Source organism: Stigmatopora nigra, chromosome 9 (genome assembly GCF_051989575.1).
Source record: "Stigmatopora nigra isolate UIUO_SnigA chromosome 9, RoL_Snig_1.1, whole genome shotgun sequence".
NCBI lineage: Eukaryota > Metazoa > Chordata > Actinopteri > Syngnathiformes > Syngnathidae > Stigmatopora > Stigmatopora nigra.
Window position 1 is genome coordinate 12,265,351 of NC_135516.1, and position 18,502 is coordinate 12,283,852.

General features: G+C 40.6%; 2 protein-coding genes across 2 annotated transcripts; one reads left to right on the forward strand and one right to left on the reverse strand.

Moving 5' to 3' along the window:
* Positions 1–334: 334 nt before the first annotated feature.
* cnn2 (calponin 2) lies at positions 335–7,557 on the reverse strand. Its single transcript, XM_077724697.1, has 7 exons — positions 7,271–7,557; positions 4,386–4,507; positions 4,234–4,300; positions 3,631–3,768; positions 2,988–3,104; positions 1,972–2,118; positions 335–1,559 (listed from the first exon to the last, which is right to left on the reverse strand). The coding sequence occupies exons 1-7, from the start codon at positions 7,322–7,324 to the stop codon at positions 1,263–1,265; spliced, it is 942 nt and encodes a 313-aa protein (XP_077580823.1). The 5' UTR covers positions 7,325–7,557; the 3' UTR covers positions 335–1,262.
* Positions 7,558–10,231: 2,674 nt separating this feature from the next.
* Positions 10,232–18,020, forward strand: map3k20b (mitogen-activated protein kinase kinase kinase 20b). The gene is made up of 11 exons (XM_077724519.1): positions 10,232–10,501; positions 12,181–12,268; positions 13,280–13,381; positions 13,642–13,707; positions 13,782–13,810; positions 13,875–14,012; positions 14,569–14,655; positions 15,562–15,636; positions 15,727–15,833; positions 16,120–16,300; positions 16,524–18,020. Exons 1-11 carry the CDS (start codon positions 10,343–10,345, stop codon positions 17,202–17,204), a joined length of 1,713 nt encoding a protein of 570 aa, XP_077580645.1. The 5' UTR covers positions 10,232–10,342; the 3' UTR covers positions 17,205–18,020.
* The last annotated feature ends 482 nt before the right edge of the window (positions 18,021–18,502 follow it).

The following is an 18,502-nucleotide window of genomic DNA, read 5'->3' on the forward strand; positions in this document are numbered from 1 at the left end:
AATTTTCACTATATACGCTAGATGGCAATAAAAGTCGATTTTATGGAGAATGTTTTCGAAATAAATGTTGAGTGCATATTGTAATTCATCAGTACAAAACTATATTATACTTTCCACTACTTACTGTTCTCTCAGTAGAATAACAAGAGGAAAGTTGGCTTTCCAGGTATTATTTATTACCTTGCATAGTTCTACTTAATAAATATTTCCAGGTATTATGAATTACCTTGCATAGTTGTACTTAATAAATATTAAAATAAGATTCTGGTCCAAAATCTTGATTTATAAACGTCTAGTAGCCCAAACCAAGGAAGAAAATCCAAACAGCACCAAATAAGGAATACACATTTATTACATTTGTAACATGAACATCAACTACACTTGCTAATTTATTCTGTACACATAGACAACTAAAGCGGTATAATGACAATTGACAGATTGTGATACATTTCTCTTATGATAAATTAAACCTTTAAAATCCAATTAAGAGCAGTTGTCGCATTTTTTTCCTAAGTGTAACATACAAATTAGCAGGTAAGTTCATAAGCCGTTTTTTTAATCAAATGGCAGCAATTAACTCCAACAGGAAAACAATACTACATACATAGTGATATCATAAAATTTAAAGAGTCATGGTAGAACAAAAAAATGGACCCGACTATGCATAAATAAGACAAATTGTTTGTATCAAGGAATGTTTCTAGAAAAAAATCCAGTATTCATATGTGGAATGTTAAAAAAAAATGGATTGTGTAATTATATTTTAACTCCACCCCCTTTTTTGTCAAACAAGTAGAACTGGTTACACAGTCAACAAAAAAATATACTTCACGTTAATATATGAAAAGTGATACCGTGTTCAAAAGTAAACTTCCAGAAAATTAATTGTGATGTCTTGGTATTTTAAAATTATGGTGCCCTTAAATTTCCCTAAACACACAAATTGAGTAAAACCATAGGGGAGGGGCCAAAATTAGCCCCTCCCCCCAAAAGTTTCCCTGTTAAAAAATAATACTACACATAAAGATCCATAGCTTGGCTTTTGTAACCAATTTCCAGATTTTTTTTTTTTTAAAAAGGGAACTAAAATCACAAGAATACAGTTCATTTTGATATGTGTAACAAACTGGAATACTACATTGTAACATCCTTTAGGATATAAAACTAAAACATCTTCCTCAGAGTTTTTCTCTTTTTGTTTTGTTATTTTTTCCTCTTTTTTTTAGCCGAGCATTCCCCGTTTTCCACAATCTTTCCTTTCTCTAATAATCAGTCTCATCCTCCCTATACACCTGCTCCTCCTCTTGGTAACCTTGGTAACCTTCATCTTGGTAGTCTGGGATGTAGGCTCCACTTGCTCCATTAGTTTCATCCATGACGGCTCCCTTGGAACAGTACTTGGCATCGTAGATCTGCCGGCCCAGACCAAAGTTTTGGCCGCTCTGATTGGCTCCCTGGCTGTAACCCATCTGGAGGGACATGGTGCTGTTGTCGCACTTATCCGTGCCCAGTTTGTGGTCGTAAATGGCGCGTCTCGTCCCCGGTGCGGTCATTCCGGCCTGAAAAGAAACAAGGAGGGTACTAAACCAAGCGCTCAAGAACAAGCATTTCTTTTCTTTTTCAATTCCTTGATTGTTACTCACTGATGACAAGTGTGCACTCTTTTAACAACTAAAAAAAAGGTCAGCAAACTCCCTTTATACAAGACTCAACATGACATTGGTAGACAGCCAAAAGGGAAATTTCCATTGCTAGTTTTGTGACAAGTTGGCTGTATCTTCACAATGTGATGATGGGTATTGCCAAAAAATGATGTTAAATTATGTACTGTGTCAGTTTTTAATATGACTGTAAACTGTAATTGACCCTGAAGTGGTGAAAAAATGCCACTAGATATGCTTAAAAAAGCATATTAGGGATATAAGATACAAAAATATGGTATATAAAACATATTATATATTTTTTCCTTACCTGGCTGGCTCCCTTGTTGGTTCCCATCTGCAGACTAATGGTGGTGTGGTCCATGGGGGCCAGCATTTGACTCTTGGGGTCATACAAATGCCTCCTGGTGCCATAAGCACTCATACCTGCTTGGCTGGCACATTTGTTGGTCCCCATCTAAAAAAACACAAACAGAAAAATGCAGACGGACTGTTATTGAGCCAAATACACAAAGAAAATCATATATACTGTACATTAAAGTGTAAAAATAGATGATATAGATATGATAATAGATGATTTTTTTCATGTCCAGTACATCGTCTTTTAAAGACATTTATTCAGTGTTTTATTTGGAATAAAATACTATCTGTCGGCAATAAGAGTGCATGTTTAAACACCACCTTGCCTAGAATTGGTTTTCTTGTAAAACGAGGTCAGATGTCAAGACATGTCAAGTTGAGGGAAGTTAAACTGAAATGCTCCTTTGTGACAAACGCAGTAATATCAACAACAACAGCCAGCTTTAAGTAGCAATACAATGAGCAGCTCTGACACGAAGTATGCCGTAACATGAGCTCATGACATACTGTGCTTTCACAATAGTTTCACCCATGAAGCTACCCTGAAGGCAATTTTTTCTTCTTCTATTTCTTAACTCATTGGCTGCCATTGATAGCAATCAACAGTCATAAGACTTCCCATCACAAACCCTGAAACCATAGCAACGAGGAACACATAACTATTTAGTTCATTTAAAAGGAGTATTGTATTGTAAAAACGTCAAGATGTAAATTCAGGAGTTAAGTTCAGGCAGACGCTTCAGGTCTCACAAAGTAAGGACAAATAGACTTAAAGGACAGCTTTTTTCCTACAGCTATCAGAACTCTGAACTTTCAGTAGCACGACACACAATCCCTTCTGTGTAATAACTTCAAGGTGAGGTAACAAAGGAAATTGGGCAGTGATCTGCCTCCTGCTGGCTGACTGAAGGTAATTATTTTGGATAAGAGAACTTCTGAAAAGCAAGGAAAATATGTGATGTTTACCTGGAGGCCGATAACACATTGTCCAGCCTTCATTTTCTCATCATCAAATGTCCTCTTCTGCTTGTCGGCATATTTCACGCCAATGTCAACTCGCGATTGGGTGCCATTGGTCTTTGCCTGTGCAAAAAGTACAAGGTTAAATTGCATCAATAAACAACAGTTTGGAATCACATGCCTCTACTTAAGAAAAAAAATACATTTAAAAAAAATCGCAAAGCTTAATTTTGTGTTATGGAGGAAAAATGTCCACAAATTGATGCTTTTGTGTTTTTTACAGTTGTTGAAAGGTTTCCAATTGCCCCAACGTCACTACTAACATTTTCTTATAGAGTTACACATTAGCATTAAACTAACTTTGTTAGTTAAAATGGCAGTTTGGTTCAAGAGTTTGCTATTTAAACACCTTTCATCTCATTTGTTTAACATTGAATTTGAACCGAGTTTGACAAACAGCCTTAAGCTAGCACCTAACATCTCATTTTACTGACTATAAGTGAAAATAACCGTGGTAAACTTTAAAAAGTATTTTATTTTTCAAGCAGGAGGGGTAAAATTATTCCTTGTAGGAGTTGTAATAGAATTATTTGCACAAAAAGCCATTATAGAAGATCCACCAGTCACTTGCAATGTGTATAATACTCACCATACTAGCTAGCGCTAGCAGTGTAGTCTGTAGCTGCGTTTTGTTGCCATTTTCAAACACGTCATTTGCCTCGAAAGTATCATGGGGCTTCAGGCCGTACGCTTTGATGGCCGTCACAAAGTTGGTCAAATTCTCCAGCTAAAATCAAAATGACAGAATGAAGATTAGTGCCTGTAAAAAAAGTTCAAGTACGACCAAGCTTTCCAGTTGGATCTTAGGAATGTTTAGTGGTCTGTAATTTGCACAACCAAACCATTTGTTACTTCCATCTGTCATGTGGCAAGTGCCAATGAACTCACAGTGCCTCTTAAAGTCAATATTTTCTTTTTTCAAATAGTACCTGAAGATTTGAGTACTCTTGCTTTATGCTAGTTTCCGTTAGCACTTTCTGACGTAGCGTAACCTATAGTATTAAGCGTAAAAGCTATGTTATAATTTTCAAACTACAATTTTTGTTCAAATCTGAGCCTTATTGGAATAAAAATATGTATTTTTAATGACCACATAAGATCTTTCAATATTGTTGATATTTTTGGAGAGTCATTAACACATCTTTTGTCACCACAACCACGCTAATGCTAACGCTAACGTGCACCTACTCACTTGATGCCAGTTGAGAGATGAACGGTTGATGCTTTTCACAGAACCGGGCCGGAGTTTATTAATAAGCCTGAGAAATGGAGAAAGAAAATAAAAAGGAATTTGAAGCAAATGTCAAGGTTGACCACAAGAGAGCCTGTAGCATTTCCACTTACTGGCACAGGATAACGCCACTTTTGAGGCCGTTATGAAAGTCATCGCCAATGGATTCGCCCGTCAGATCCTCGATCCAGCTCCTCAACTCCTCCTCCTTCAGGAGGTCGTATTTCAACGCAATCTGTCCAGGAAGACAGGTCAGGAGGTCATTAGAATTCCTTGGGAAGTCATTTTTCTTTTCCACCCCCAAAAGTTGACTCACTATGTCAAGGCAAAGTCATAAAAGATGAATTTGGCACAGTAAAAACTGCATTTATTTTGATTGTGTATTGGGTTTCAGGGTCATTCCATGATAAAATTACCCTCACAATGCTTTCTGCTTATTCTTTTCTCCCGTAAAAAATATATTATTATTAAACTAAGTTTCTTTTTTTAAGACGTAATGCTGACTAAAACACACCGACACACACACCAGAAAGGATATCCTGTTTACTAAATAATCAAAGCGAGAACAGGCTGGTCTATTCGAAGGCTAAATGTGTACAAGGGTGTGTTTTTCTATCAAGCTCTTCTAATGTTATTGAGCCTCTAAAAAAAGTATCCATTCAAGGTGAGTTTGAAAAGTAGAACAGGTTTTCTTTCTTTGTTTCTTTCTCCCACACTGCAAATTACAGCTGCCACAAAGAATCATTTTGACAGTCATCGCCAGGTCAATGAGTCGACTGAACTATTTCATATGCAAATCAAGACAATCGTTTGAACCAAAAATTATGAAAATGTTGAAATATTTTTGTGGAAAACTAAATAGATGGACGATAAAGATGATATGACTGTTATTTTGTAGTCATTTTATACTTTGGTTCATTAAAACAAGTCATCTGTTGTTGTTTTTTTTTTACTGTTTCTTACTTTTAAGAGATCAAAGACACCATTTAAAGTTATTTTTTGAAATATTTTTGTGAAAAACAAAATCACTGGACTATTAAGATGATTCTACTGTTATTTTGTAGTCATTTTATACTTAGGTTCATTAACACAAGTCATCAAAGACTAGCCTAATCAAATATTTTATACTGTTTCTTTAAGAGTTCAAAGACACCATTTAAAGTTTTTATTTTTTTTAATATATATTTTAAAAGCAATATAAACATGAAACGGAGTATTGAACCTAACCCGTTCTTTATGTAAAGATAAAATATATATATTTATTGTAAAATATAGTTTCTTTTGTGATATTAGATAAATTAAGTCTAACTTTACAAAAAAATATTATTTATATATGTCTGGCAGTTGATGACAGTGAAAAAAGGAGGAGGTTCGAAAAGAAGGATTTTGAGGTCAACAATGGTGAATATTAATAAACAATTCCTCCCAGTGGAATAATAATCCAAAACTGGCTCTAACGTGAAACTGAAACTCAACTGTCCACATCCTGCAAAAGAGAATTAGAAAGTGAACCGGAAAATAAGCACAGTCCAACAAATTGTGCCAGTGTTTAGCTTCCAGATGCCACGGTTCAGGAATGCCTGAATTACGTTTTAATCCCTGTAGACAAAAACAAACAGCAGCTACTTAATTGCCCCACAAAGAGCAAAACGAGCCCTCCACATGTGATTTCCAGAGATATGTTGAATGTGAGGAATGTGAACAACCGCAGCAGTCCACGTTAAACCTGACACCAAATTGCCTTTTGACGTTATTGGAAAATTGTCAGCAGCGGTTTTAACACAAAAAAACCTGGAAAAATAAGAGGAAAGTGGAGGTGAATTCCTAACATTTTAGAGTGCAAGTGCGACGTCATTGATGGCAGGAAATACCAATGTCAACATCTATAGAGCTCCTCCCTTAATGTTGCATCTACTTTTGAAATGTCTATGTTCAATTTTCGCCTTTGTAAACAAGCCAAAGATGCTAAATTGAGTCAAGATATTTTGCACACTTTTGTTAGCAAGTTTCTCAGATTTTAAACTTTTTTTTAAGGGCTTCCAAAAACAATAGTTTTGATGATTGACTAATCTTAGCATAATTTTGAATGTTATGTTACTTTATGGTCGAGATTTTTAGTTGGAAATCCGCACTCTTTTCAACTAAATTTGGATTCAACTTTTGTATGTCCATAATTTTGATTGACACTTGGCTGGACCAATCAACGTATCCGCCCGCCCCCGCCCCCTAATTTGTCATCTTCTGCTCTCCAATTAACAACAAAAGTACACCTTATTAAATACAGTGGCCAAGAAACGTCTCCATCGTCTGCTTTTCTATTTTAAGTGGATCCGGATGCTTGAGGGGCACTTTCGCAAACTTTCTCCACAAGTTTCCAACAAGGAAGGGTCATTTAGGAGACACATTCCACACTGGGCCTTCATTCAAGCAACAACAAAAAAGGCAGTCTTTGTGTAAAGTTGAGAGCGTAACTTTTAAACGAAAATAAGGATTATTTTGCGTTCAAACTTGGAAGTCCGATCCGCAAAATGGATTCATGTGCGAATTGCATTATGCATTAATGTGGACGTGCACATTTGCAGAAATGCTAAAATACGAGTAAAAGTGATTTAAAAAATATGCCACGACGTTTTTTGGGGGGTGTGGACAACGCCCAATGACTACTTTGAAGTAGTTTGCACATATTCGGTAAGACATGTTATGGTTTTTATTTTTGTTTTTTTATTCATTTCATTATCAGTTTTAAATCACTGCGGTGAAATGAAGAACGACTTTAAGAAAAATGTCGATTTTTAGGCAGTAAGATTCCTAAAGTAATTCTTTAAAAAGCAGCCAAAGACTCAAGTTTCCCACAGCCACTAAAGAGGCGCATCAAAATGGAGGATCTGCAGTTTTGCGAATGCAGAAAAAGCGCAACGACGACTTTAAGATGCGCAAAAAAAGTTTCCGACGAGTTCCAGTGATTTACATTTTTCGGAGGAATTAAAAGTTTACGCACCTTATTTCTGACTTCCGCGGTTAAGCCGTAAGCGGGACCTCGGTTGAAGCTCATTGTGAGAGTTGGACGTGTTCAAGTGAGTGCAAAAGAAGACGTTTAGAACTTAAAAAGTGAGGAAAATAACTTGGCCGTGGATGGAGGTTGGACTAAATACTTCCTTTCTCTTTGACGGCTACCAATTGGAAAGCACTCACTGTTTTGTCCAAAGAGTGAGACTCAAAGAACCAAGAGCGTTCCCTCTACTGCTTTTACTTGGCGGTGAAGTGTGCGCGTGGGTGTGTGTAGAACCATACAAACGAGCCGAACTGGTAACAATCTTGCCTCAGCACATATCCTTTGTCAATCGATCCATACTCCTCCTCTTCTCTTTTATTCGTTTAAGTGTCAATTGATATGAAAAAGTCCATATATGGAAGGAAACTTTCCGAATTCCTGAATGATGGTAGTGCTCCGGGGGTCTCACCCTGCATACCAGACGAGCTTTGGACTGCCTGCCGGCCCTTTTGTCACACGAACTTGACTCAGTGATGAAAACAAAACAAAAAAAACAAAGTGCGACGGGCTACAAGCTGACGTAATGTCGGCTCCCTAGTCTCAAACTCGAAAAACAGCTACTAGTTTTGGACAAGTGGACAGGGGTGGCAAAGTATCCGAATTGTGTACTCAACAGAAGTCTACATATTATGAAAATGCATAAATAAAAAAAGGAAGAACTGAGTATATTAATGTACTGCGATAAAAGTAAACAAGTGTCTTGGCAGGACAATAGGTCGATTAAAAATGACGTCACATGTATTTTAGGTTAGTGAGACTTGAGTAGGTTTGTCACCTATTTCATAGATTTGTCTTTTAAAGGAGAAAGTTCACATTCAACATCCATATCGTTCATAGAGCAAGCTCACCTATATTTTGCTAAACGACGTAAAACAAACAACCAAGATTATACATTTATCCACAGACACACACACGTACTAGCTATGACTAAAACGAGTCTAATTTTCATGCAATACGTCAGCACATTGCACAATTGCTTTTTGAGCTGGCAATGGATGGTAATTTGCACTCCCAGGTGCCAATGACATCATCCAGGTGTGCAAAGGGCTGATTCAGACTGAACACCTGTTGCGAAAAAAATCACAGCCCATCCCGTATTGTATCTGTGATGACGAAATGTCAACACATTGACTAACATTAGGCAGTGACGCAGTCCATTTTTTTGGAAATAGTAGTTGTAATCTGTATTAATGGGGAGTACACATGACAAAAATATGAATCAAAGTATGTAATATCTTGGATAGAGTTGAACAATCCAATCAAGTGGATATAAACCTGCTTTAAGGGATGTACATAGTGTTAAAGGTGTCCATGTTGTATTCAATCGATCAAAGGCCCTTCAATTAAATGTGGCCCTTTTTAATAGCAGAAATATCTTGGACAATTGTTTTTGGTGATTTACAAACGTGGCAAAAGAACAAAAGAGTCGTAAGTAGGAAAATCTTGCGAGTGGAACAAAGGTATTCATTTCAGTAGTGAAAGTTGGACCAGGAGACAAAAAGCAGCACTAATAATGGGAAAAAAAAGTTCTAGTCAGAGTTCACATATTTCAATGAAGTTGCTAGCGCTAGCTAGCTAGCTAGCCATACTTTTGACGGATCCAAAGCACCTCCTTCTGGACGAGCTTGAAACAACATATTTGAAAAAAATACTGGCCACCAAAAGTCTACTTTTAGTCTATATAGTGGCAATTCTTTGCAAAATAGTCATTTTTTACTCAAATTAGCGTCAAAGTCATTATAGTCACAAATGGTTACATTTTTTTACCACTAGTCCTCTAGTGAATACTAAGTACATTTCTAACAATCATAATTGTCACTTTAAAAAAAAGTTACATTTTGTTTTGTCAAGTTGCAATTCATTGCAATTTTTTCTTTTATTGTAATATGGGAGTAAAAATGGATTGGACATTTGGCAAAGTCGATGGCAGTTAAAGAGTGACCTCCCAAACCCAACTTTTGCACAGCAGAGTGGAGCATTTGAGCCAACTGTGCTTACTGGAAACTGATTTACTGTCTGTCACTTTAAAGTCTGTGTGCATGTGCGTGTGTGTGCGTGTGTGTGTGTGTGTGTGTGTGTGTGTTTGTGTTGAGTGTGTGTGTGCACTCACGCAGAGTAGAGAGAACTTTATATAGCCACACTCATCCAGGAAAAAGGAATGCCCTGGATGCCACTGACCATATTTGAACAGCGAATCTGCTGCCGAGCACACGCACACACACACACACACACACACACACACACACACACACACACACACACACACACACACACACACACACACACACACACACACACACACACACACACACACACACACACACACACACACACACACACACACACACACACACACACACACACACACACACACACAGCAAAGCGTAACCGAAACACCGACGTGCCACAACACTCGCTTCTCCTCAAGAGTAGAAACCTTTGACACAGAAAACATTTTCTCAACTAGACTAAATCTGGTTATCATTTCAGGCTCCAGCACCCCCACCAACCTCATGAAGCCAACGAAAGATAAATGACTACCACATAAATCTCTTCCACCATTCCACACCCCTTTTTATCCATTCATTTTCCACAGCACTTAACTTCACAAAAGTCGCGGGGGGTGCTGGAGCCTATCCCCGATCCCAAATAACTTTCCAGCCAATCACAACACCTATTTTTTTCCACCTGAATATAAACCTCCAAATGGCACTAACGCTAATTCTCCATCCCTTGCCGGCGCGATACCACGACTGTCCACTTGTAGGCCGCACAACACAACCGGTTCGGACCTCCCTCGGACTACGGCGCCCCCGGGTCCTCCCTCCTTGTCACCCCCCCACCCTACGCCCTTCTCCCTCTTTCCAGCCCTTTTCAGTTTCTCCTCAGTAACTCATCCGGCGCACATCGGCGCTCATCTCCGACCCTCGACCTCGCCGTCCGCAGGTCACCCGGGGGGGTCAAGCGTGCACGCTTTGGGGTCAAGTGTGTGTGTGTGTGCGTGCGCGCCAGTATGCAATGTCGTCCTCCGGCTCGTCGTTTGTGCAGATAAAGCACGAAGACCTACTCTTCTATGAAAACTGCGGCGGCGGCAGTTTTGGGAGTGTCTACAGGGCGTTATGGATTTCCCAGGACAAGGAAGTAGCCGTCAAGAAACTCTTGAAGATCGATAAAGAGGTACACGGGGAGTTGGGGGTCTTGGTGCCGTCCGATCCCTTCGAAGCGGGAAGGCCGTCGGATCAGCTGCCGACTTCCCGCTTCGAAGGGATGGGACGGCGATCGTCACCAATGGCAGCAAACGAGGTAAATTTTGTACTGACGTCAAACTCTAAAAGTTCCAGACCTGCTATTTATATCTTAATACAGGGGTCTTAAAGTCTCATCTCTGGGGGTGCTTTACTCAATCTGATAGAATGGACTTCACTCACGCACAAATCGTAGTTTTTGATGGATAAAACCCACAAAAAAGTGGAAAATAGTTGCTAGGAAGTGATCTAAGTTTGAGTTTCTTGTTTTGTTTTTAAGAAATTCAATGTTTTTGGGTCATAGGTGATGTGTAAGAAAATTGTTATAAAGGGGAAGCTAATTTTGAGCTGATTGGATGGAGCATATTGAAATCAATGGACTAGCTGCTAAGTGTTAGCGGAGTAGTAATATAAAACCAAGTCATAAATGACGCGTATGGCCATGAAAAAGTTGTTTACAACGGTCTGGGAAGTCAAACATGGCGGCTATAGCTGGCATGTTTTTTTGAATAACTTTGTACTCAAAACTCTCGGAATTTAGAGTTTAAGCTCAAATGATGAGGAAACCACTAGTACATATCATTTATAAGTCGATATTCATTCTAGTTGGTCGTTTTTTTTAGTTTTTTCCAATTTTTGAATCATGAAATGTTTACTAGCTACATTTGGAAATGAAAATGTTTGTTCTATACATCATATTTATTTGAAGTACAAGCTGTTGTCATTCAGGGGAATCTTTTTGGTTCAAAATCCATCCAAATTAGCATTAGCATTAGCTTCAGCTGTGTTAGCTCATCCCAGAGCTGTAGTCTTCCCTTTTACATGAAAAAAAACTCTTGTATTCTCCACACATAGAAGTAAAAATCTAAACAATTATCTGGCGGGCTTCATTCGGGCCCCGAGCTGCCACTTTAAGACCCCCGTGAATCTCTGTGTCAGGAAATTGCAGACCTGCGTTGGTATTTGTTGTTGTGGCAGCACAAAGAAACAATGTCAACTCAAGTAGGTTGGACCATGACAAATTGTCATACTTCATTTTCTTCTCACCCACGCATAAACAACGCACGGAGGGTGGGCCCATGTGGAAAAATGTACGCGTTGGGGGCCATCACACTCGTTGCTATTTTTGTATTTAACCCCGTGGTGGTGGTACAGATTCAACTTCCACTTTCAACTTTTTCTTTCATTCATTCATTCATTCATTTCCTGGACAGTTTGATCCTCATTAGGGTCGCGGGGGGTGCTGGTGGACAGCCAATGGCGGGGTATAAGGACACAAAAGACAACTAATCATAGCTTGAGAGTGTCCAATTAGCCTAGCATGCACGTATTTGGAATCTCTGGAAGGATGGCAGAGTACCTGGAGAAAACCCACAAAAGCCCGGGTAGAACATGTAAACTCCACACAGGTGGACCAACCTGGATTTGAACCCAGAACCCAAGAGCTGTCAGGCTAACTTCCAACTAATAATTGACATTTGATTATTAGAAAGATGAAGTTGCTTTGTTGCCTTTATGGGAGAACAGGCAGAGGAAGCTAACAACCTCCCCCTCTCTCTACCTCCCGCCCATGCCTCCCCCCCCCCATCCCTCCCTCTCCACCCCCCACAGGCTGAGATTCTCAGCGTCCTGAGTCACAAGAACATCATTCAGTTTTATGGAGCCGTGCTGGAATCTCCCAACTACGGAATCGTCACAGGTCCGTCTCGACCCGTTTTCAGAACACGGACGTCCAATCCGTTTAACCGGGTTCATTGGCTTGGACGGCTATCCTTGTCTAATTAACAACAACCTTCTAAAACACAACATACAAACCCATATGATTTATTTCTTATTTATATCATTTATTTATTATTATATAAATTCAAACATGATGAGTATAATCTAAAATCAATGCTCATATTGTACCAGATGTTTTAGATCAAACTTGACCTTTCACCATATACACTATCATAATAAATTTGTAGACTGGATGCAGTGACACATTACTGACACTAGGGGAAGCTCATTTCAGAGCAGACATTGTATGGTACTAACTTGAAGGTGGAAATGAGTGATAACAGTCTAGATAAGTAGTATAATATAATTTTTTGATGGGTCTCTGCACCCCTTCTTAGATTGCACCCTGGGCAGTTGCCCACATTGCCCGTAGCAAAAAAAGTGGGCCGACTTACTGATGAGCGAACGCGCTCAAGCAAGCGATTTGAGTCGACTGGTGACTTCTTGCTGCTTTTTTTGGCAGCACATTTGAAACCGATAGCCGCATGTTGTAATCGGAAGAGGATGCGATGCTCTACCGTGAGTCAACATACGAGTCGGCCACCGAACGTTCCTTGAAAAACGCAATCACGTTTCATATTTAGTCTTATCGTGATCATCAAGAATAAACCAAAACTGCCAAGCCAGGCAATTAATTCAGGTACCATAAGTAAAAAAAATAAAACCACCTACTCACAAGAAAAAGCCCAAGAAAACATGACACTTGCCTACAAAGATTTACATCTGACTTTTATATATGTCAACAAACCAAACATTGTATTTTGGCCTATTAAATATTTTATGAACCATCAGTAAGATTTTCCAGTCTATCTTTTGACTAGTGTGAGCATTTCATAACATAACATTTCATAACTATTTCACAATATGGTTCCTTGTATTAAGATGAAGTAAAAATTACTACTGTTATTGTTATTATTATTATTATTTTTAGAATATGCAAGTGGAGGCTCTCTATACGAGTACTTGTCGAGCGAGCAGAGTGAAGAGATGGACATGGAACAAATTATGATGTGGGCCATACAAATGGCAAAAGGTATATACTTTTTTAATTATTTATTTATTGGCTTAATCCACAATTTGTATGGAATCAGATGAAACCCATGCAAAATATCATTAACCCTAGATACAATTGTTTTGCATATATGAACATGTAAGTGGATTCATGTTAAAAATAATTGACCCAAACATTGGCTACTATTTCATCAAATAAATACCAAAACAAAAAAATTTCTCCAAACTGTACAAATCAGTAACTATGATTTTCCCTCTTTTCTTATAATAACAATACATAAGGAATGCACTACCTTCACGCAGAAGCTCCTATCAAAGTCATCCACAGAGACCTGAAATCCCGCAATGGTATTGACGCCATTTTTGCCCATCTTCCATTTTTAATTTATATGTCATTTTTTAACGCTGCCTTGTTTTTGTAGTTGTCATGACCGCGGACAAAGTTCTCAAGGTAAGTGTTGATTGGCTCAACTGAAATCTGATCTTATATTTATTCTTATTCATTTTTTTTTCAGATTTGTGACTTTGGCGCGTCCAAGTTTTTGTCCCACACTACCCACATGACCGTGGTGGGCACTTTTCCCTGGATGGCACCCGAGGTCATTCAGAGCCTGCCCGTCTCGGAAACCTGCGACACGTATTCGTACGGCGTGGTGAGTGAGATACTTCCAAATAATCTTCAAAACGGACATGGGTTTGGGTAGAGGTCATGGGATACACCTTACGTTAGGGTTCATGTGATTTAAGTCCAGTGCTGTCCAAAAAAAAATTGACCACCAAGAATCAATAGATAGCAGCCTAGGCTACATAGCTACCAAATTTCAAGCTTATCGGTTTATTAACGCCACAGTGGTAGGACTTTGACTTAAGTATCCACAAGAACAACAACAGCCATAGTAGCCAATTGACAGCCCCCCTCCCCCCAAAAAAATCAAGCACCAAGGATTGATCCATATCGACCTACGCTACATCACTACCAAATTTCAAGCTGATTGGTTCATTATTAACACAGTGGTAGGACTTCAAGTCAAGTGTACACAAAAACAACAACAACCTGGGTTGCCCCTTAACATGCCAAAAAATAAAAAATAAATCACATAGGAGCAAGCCTGTAAAAAACAATCACGACAAAACAATATTTGCAATATGGCATAAAATAAAACAACTCTACAAACTGTGAAAGGACCAAGCTAGGTGTGTTGCGTTCAGGTACTGTGGGAGATGCTGACCCGAGAAGTTCCCTTCAAGGGTTTCGAAGGACTCCAAGTTGCTTGGCTGGTGGTGGAGAAACAAGAGGTGCCCGCACTCACTAGACCACTTACAGACAGTCACAATGCCATGCTCTCATGCTTTCCACTTGAGTATTTTTAGCCTTGATGTCAGTCGCGTGCTCCCGTAAGGCCTCGCCGGAGACAACCCGGATCTCGCTACACTGACATTTTTTTTTTTTTTACGGCTCGGGGAAAAAAGAAATGAAAGCCCACGTTTATTGGCGATGGTGTTTTGACTTTGGCCTTTTGACTAGCGTGAAAGTAGAGCGGGCCAAACAAATTGAAGAACACGATTCTTTTGTAGTTGTTGGCTAATGTCCAAATCCTCTCCCTAAATAACCTCCTGCCCAGTTCGTTCTCGGCATCTCTCTGATCCCCCCCCCCCCCCCCCCCCCCCCCCTCGCGCCGACCCTCCTACTTGATCTCGCTCTTCGCGCCCAGTGGCGGATATTTTAGGATTAATCCTCAGGGAAAACAGTTTCCATTTACCGCGTGGTACTATGGACTCATTCTGACCCGGGAAGAAAAGTGGAACTTGGAGTGGCTGTACTTTTTATGCGTTTTGTATTATTGTAAAGGGAAATGGTCATGTTTTTAGGGGTACGGACGGTCATAGATGTCCAATCTGGTTTTAAATGGGAAGGTTGGAATGAACGGATGACACAGTAAATCGTCGATAAAAGTGAAAAAATCATGTTGCCATATCCAGGAAATCTGGTGAAAACTGTTAGACAATAGACATGTGTGTCGTTGTATGTCGGCCATTTTGCAACAGAGCTATTTGATAAAAAAAAACATGAGTCAGCCCACTCATTTAAGCAGAAAACTATTCCAACCATAACATGACATGAAATCCACTTTTCAATATTACCCATTTTCTCTTTTTAAACACCTCAAAATGGCTGAAATGTCGTATTATGTACGTCTCTAGCGGCTTACCATCCCCAGCAGCTGTCCAGCGAGTTTTGCCGAGCTGATGAGGAAATGCTGGCAAGCCGAGCCAAAGGTCAACCTGCCGCTAACATGTCATTTTATTTCAACACAACACACATAGTAAATGTTGTAACTCATACCGGACGTATTTATTTCATCGCAGGAGCGTCCACAGTTCAAACAGGTGCTGGCAACCTTGGAGACCATGGCTAACGATAGTCGACTCCCCGATCAGTGCAACTCCTTTTTACATAACAAGGACCAGTGGAGGTGAACGCACTCAAAAAACCTTTCTCATACACCAAAACAATATTCTTTCACCAAAACGATTGACTCAAGCAATGATGAGCAACAACGGGCCTCTTTCGGCCCGCGGGCCGTGGGTTTGACACGACCGGCTTGGCATGTATGTCAACAATGGGCGACATGCAAGTACACTGAGACGATCAGTTGTGCAGTTCCTTGAAAATGAAGCCGTGGGGGTCGTGTGTGCTCTTTGGCGGCTCCTGGTGGTCGTAGAGTGCACTGCGGTTAAGTTGGCAATTTTGCTGCTCAGGTGTGAGATCGAATCGACTCTGGAGCGCCTTCGGAAGCTGGAAAGGGAGCTCTATTCCAAAGAGAAGGAGCTGGAGGAGCGAGAGAGGCGTCTGCGACTGTGGGAGGAGAGACTGATGGAGTGCTCCAACATGGCGTCCAGCCCCACCTCCTTACTGATGGATCGCTCCAACATGTCGCCGGTGAGTTGCACCTGCATGGAGGCCGGCTTTCTCAGCAACCCTCTTGTGAGGATAAGAGGTCCAGAAAATGAATGACTATGGTTTTAAATCAATTTCTAAAAAAAAATCTAAATTATATCTAAAATGGTCCACATAAAATCAAGTTGACGTTAAAGCGGCCCACTAACCCATGCTTAAATGAACTACTTGTATCCAAAACATTGACCCCGCCCTCTCTCATCAGTTCTTCACACCAATGTCCATGGGCTCCACCGGTTCCTTCTTCCGCTCGCATTCTCAAGACTCCAACAGCGTGGGTGTGAGCAGCGCCGGCGTTAGCAGCCTCCTGCGCACGCTCAGCAACGGCGACGGCGAGCTGGAGCGGGGGATGGGCTCCCTGGACGGCGGGAGGCTTCACGTCATGCTCCGGGGCCTACAGGGGCGTTTCGGAGAGGAGGACGAGGAGGGCGTCCCGGACCAGGAGGGCCCGGGACGCCGGGACCAAGGGGGCAGCGGCGAGGGAGGACGGGTGCAGGTCACGCTGCGGAGTTTCCCGGGGGGGAGGGTGGAGCGCGAGGAGAGGACCTGGGAGGAGGGTGACGCCGAGAGAGGGGGGATGCAGAGGAGTAGGGTCACCACCGTGGTCAGGGGGTACTCGGGCGGATTCGGAGAGGCCGAGGGGACCCTGACCGGCCTGGGGGACATGCTGTCCTTGGAGGGCATGGGCGACGTGGACGCCGCCGACCTGGGCCTGGTCAAGGTCAGGAGCCAGGTGGGGGTCAGGGGCCACTCGGGGGTGCAGGTCAGCATGCGCTCCTCGTCCAATCAGAACTCTGTCAAGAGCTGCAGCGTGCGGCATGGATCCAAAATCAACATGGCCGCCGCTATGGACGCCATGGAGCTCGGCTGGTCAGACAGCGATTAAGATGTCTTCTTATTGGACGTCGGACCTCGTCAGGGGCGGCAAATGAGTTCAAAGTGTGCGTTCGGTTCATGAAATTGACAGAAGACGCCTTTTATGTGTGATAATGTTCCTTTATTTTTATTTTTTTGAAGCTAAAATATTGTTTGTACTGTGAAGAGAAAAAAAACAGACAACTTTAGTTAGTATTTTAATGCGCTTCACTTACTGCTGCATAAAACACTGTAAGAAGTATGATGGAAAAAATAGGAGCATTTTTTCCAGCGTTCACAAGCTATGTATTTACTGTACTGTAATACTTGTAAAAATATGACAATGCGGATTTGTTTAAAGAGATTGGCTGACATGACAGCAGGAAACAAAGCTTTGAGAACATGTTTTGTTTGAAGCAACGTTTTTAAAAAAAGTGTTGCGTGGGTTTTCCCCGGGTATTCCACTTTCCTCCCACAACCCAAAAAACATGCATGCTAGGCTAATTGGATGCTAAATTGTACCTATTTATAAGTGATTGTTTGTTTGTCTCCTTGTGCCATGTGATTGGCTGGCCACCAATTTAGGGTGTCCCCTGTCTGGTGCCAATAGTTGGCAGGGATGGGATTCAGCACCCCCGTGACCCTTTGCAAGGATAAGCGGTTCAGAAAATGAATGTACTATAAAGAAAATGTCCGACCCAAAGTTTGGCCCAAAAACAAACTACTTTTTAAAAGTCTCAATCTTATTTCTGCATTTAAACACTACTTTTCTTTGATTAAAGTTTTTTAGGGATTGAAGTTAAGTTGCAAGTTGTTCCATAGCAAATAAATATTTTGATTGAGGCTACTTTTTTCTTGTTTGAATAAGACAAAACTATACATCCATCATTCACCTAATCATGATGACTGTTTTGCCATTATGAATACGTTTTGTTGAAGATTTTTTTTAAATAACCAAAAATATGTAGTCATTTCACCTGTAAAATAGCATTTGTCTTGCAGTACTTATAGTGGCCAAGTGAGGCCAGTGTAGCACAATGTAGGAAAAGTTTATCATTTCACGTCATCATCTGTTGCCAGTGATTGTCAAATTATTGTGTATAAACATGATGAGTCGATGGCAGAGGCTCCCCTGAACCTCTGAGACGGACTTACCGAACCCCTAGGGTTCGATAAAACCCAGGTTAAGAACCACTCAATCAGATAAATACGTATATATAGAAACTTTTTTCGGTATCATTTTGGTGTATCATTCAGTGAGTGACAGGTGCCCGGCCAATCATAGGATACGATGCAATGATGCTCCTCAGCCAATCACCGACAGTCTTA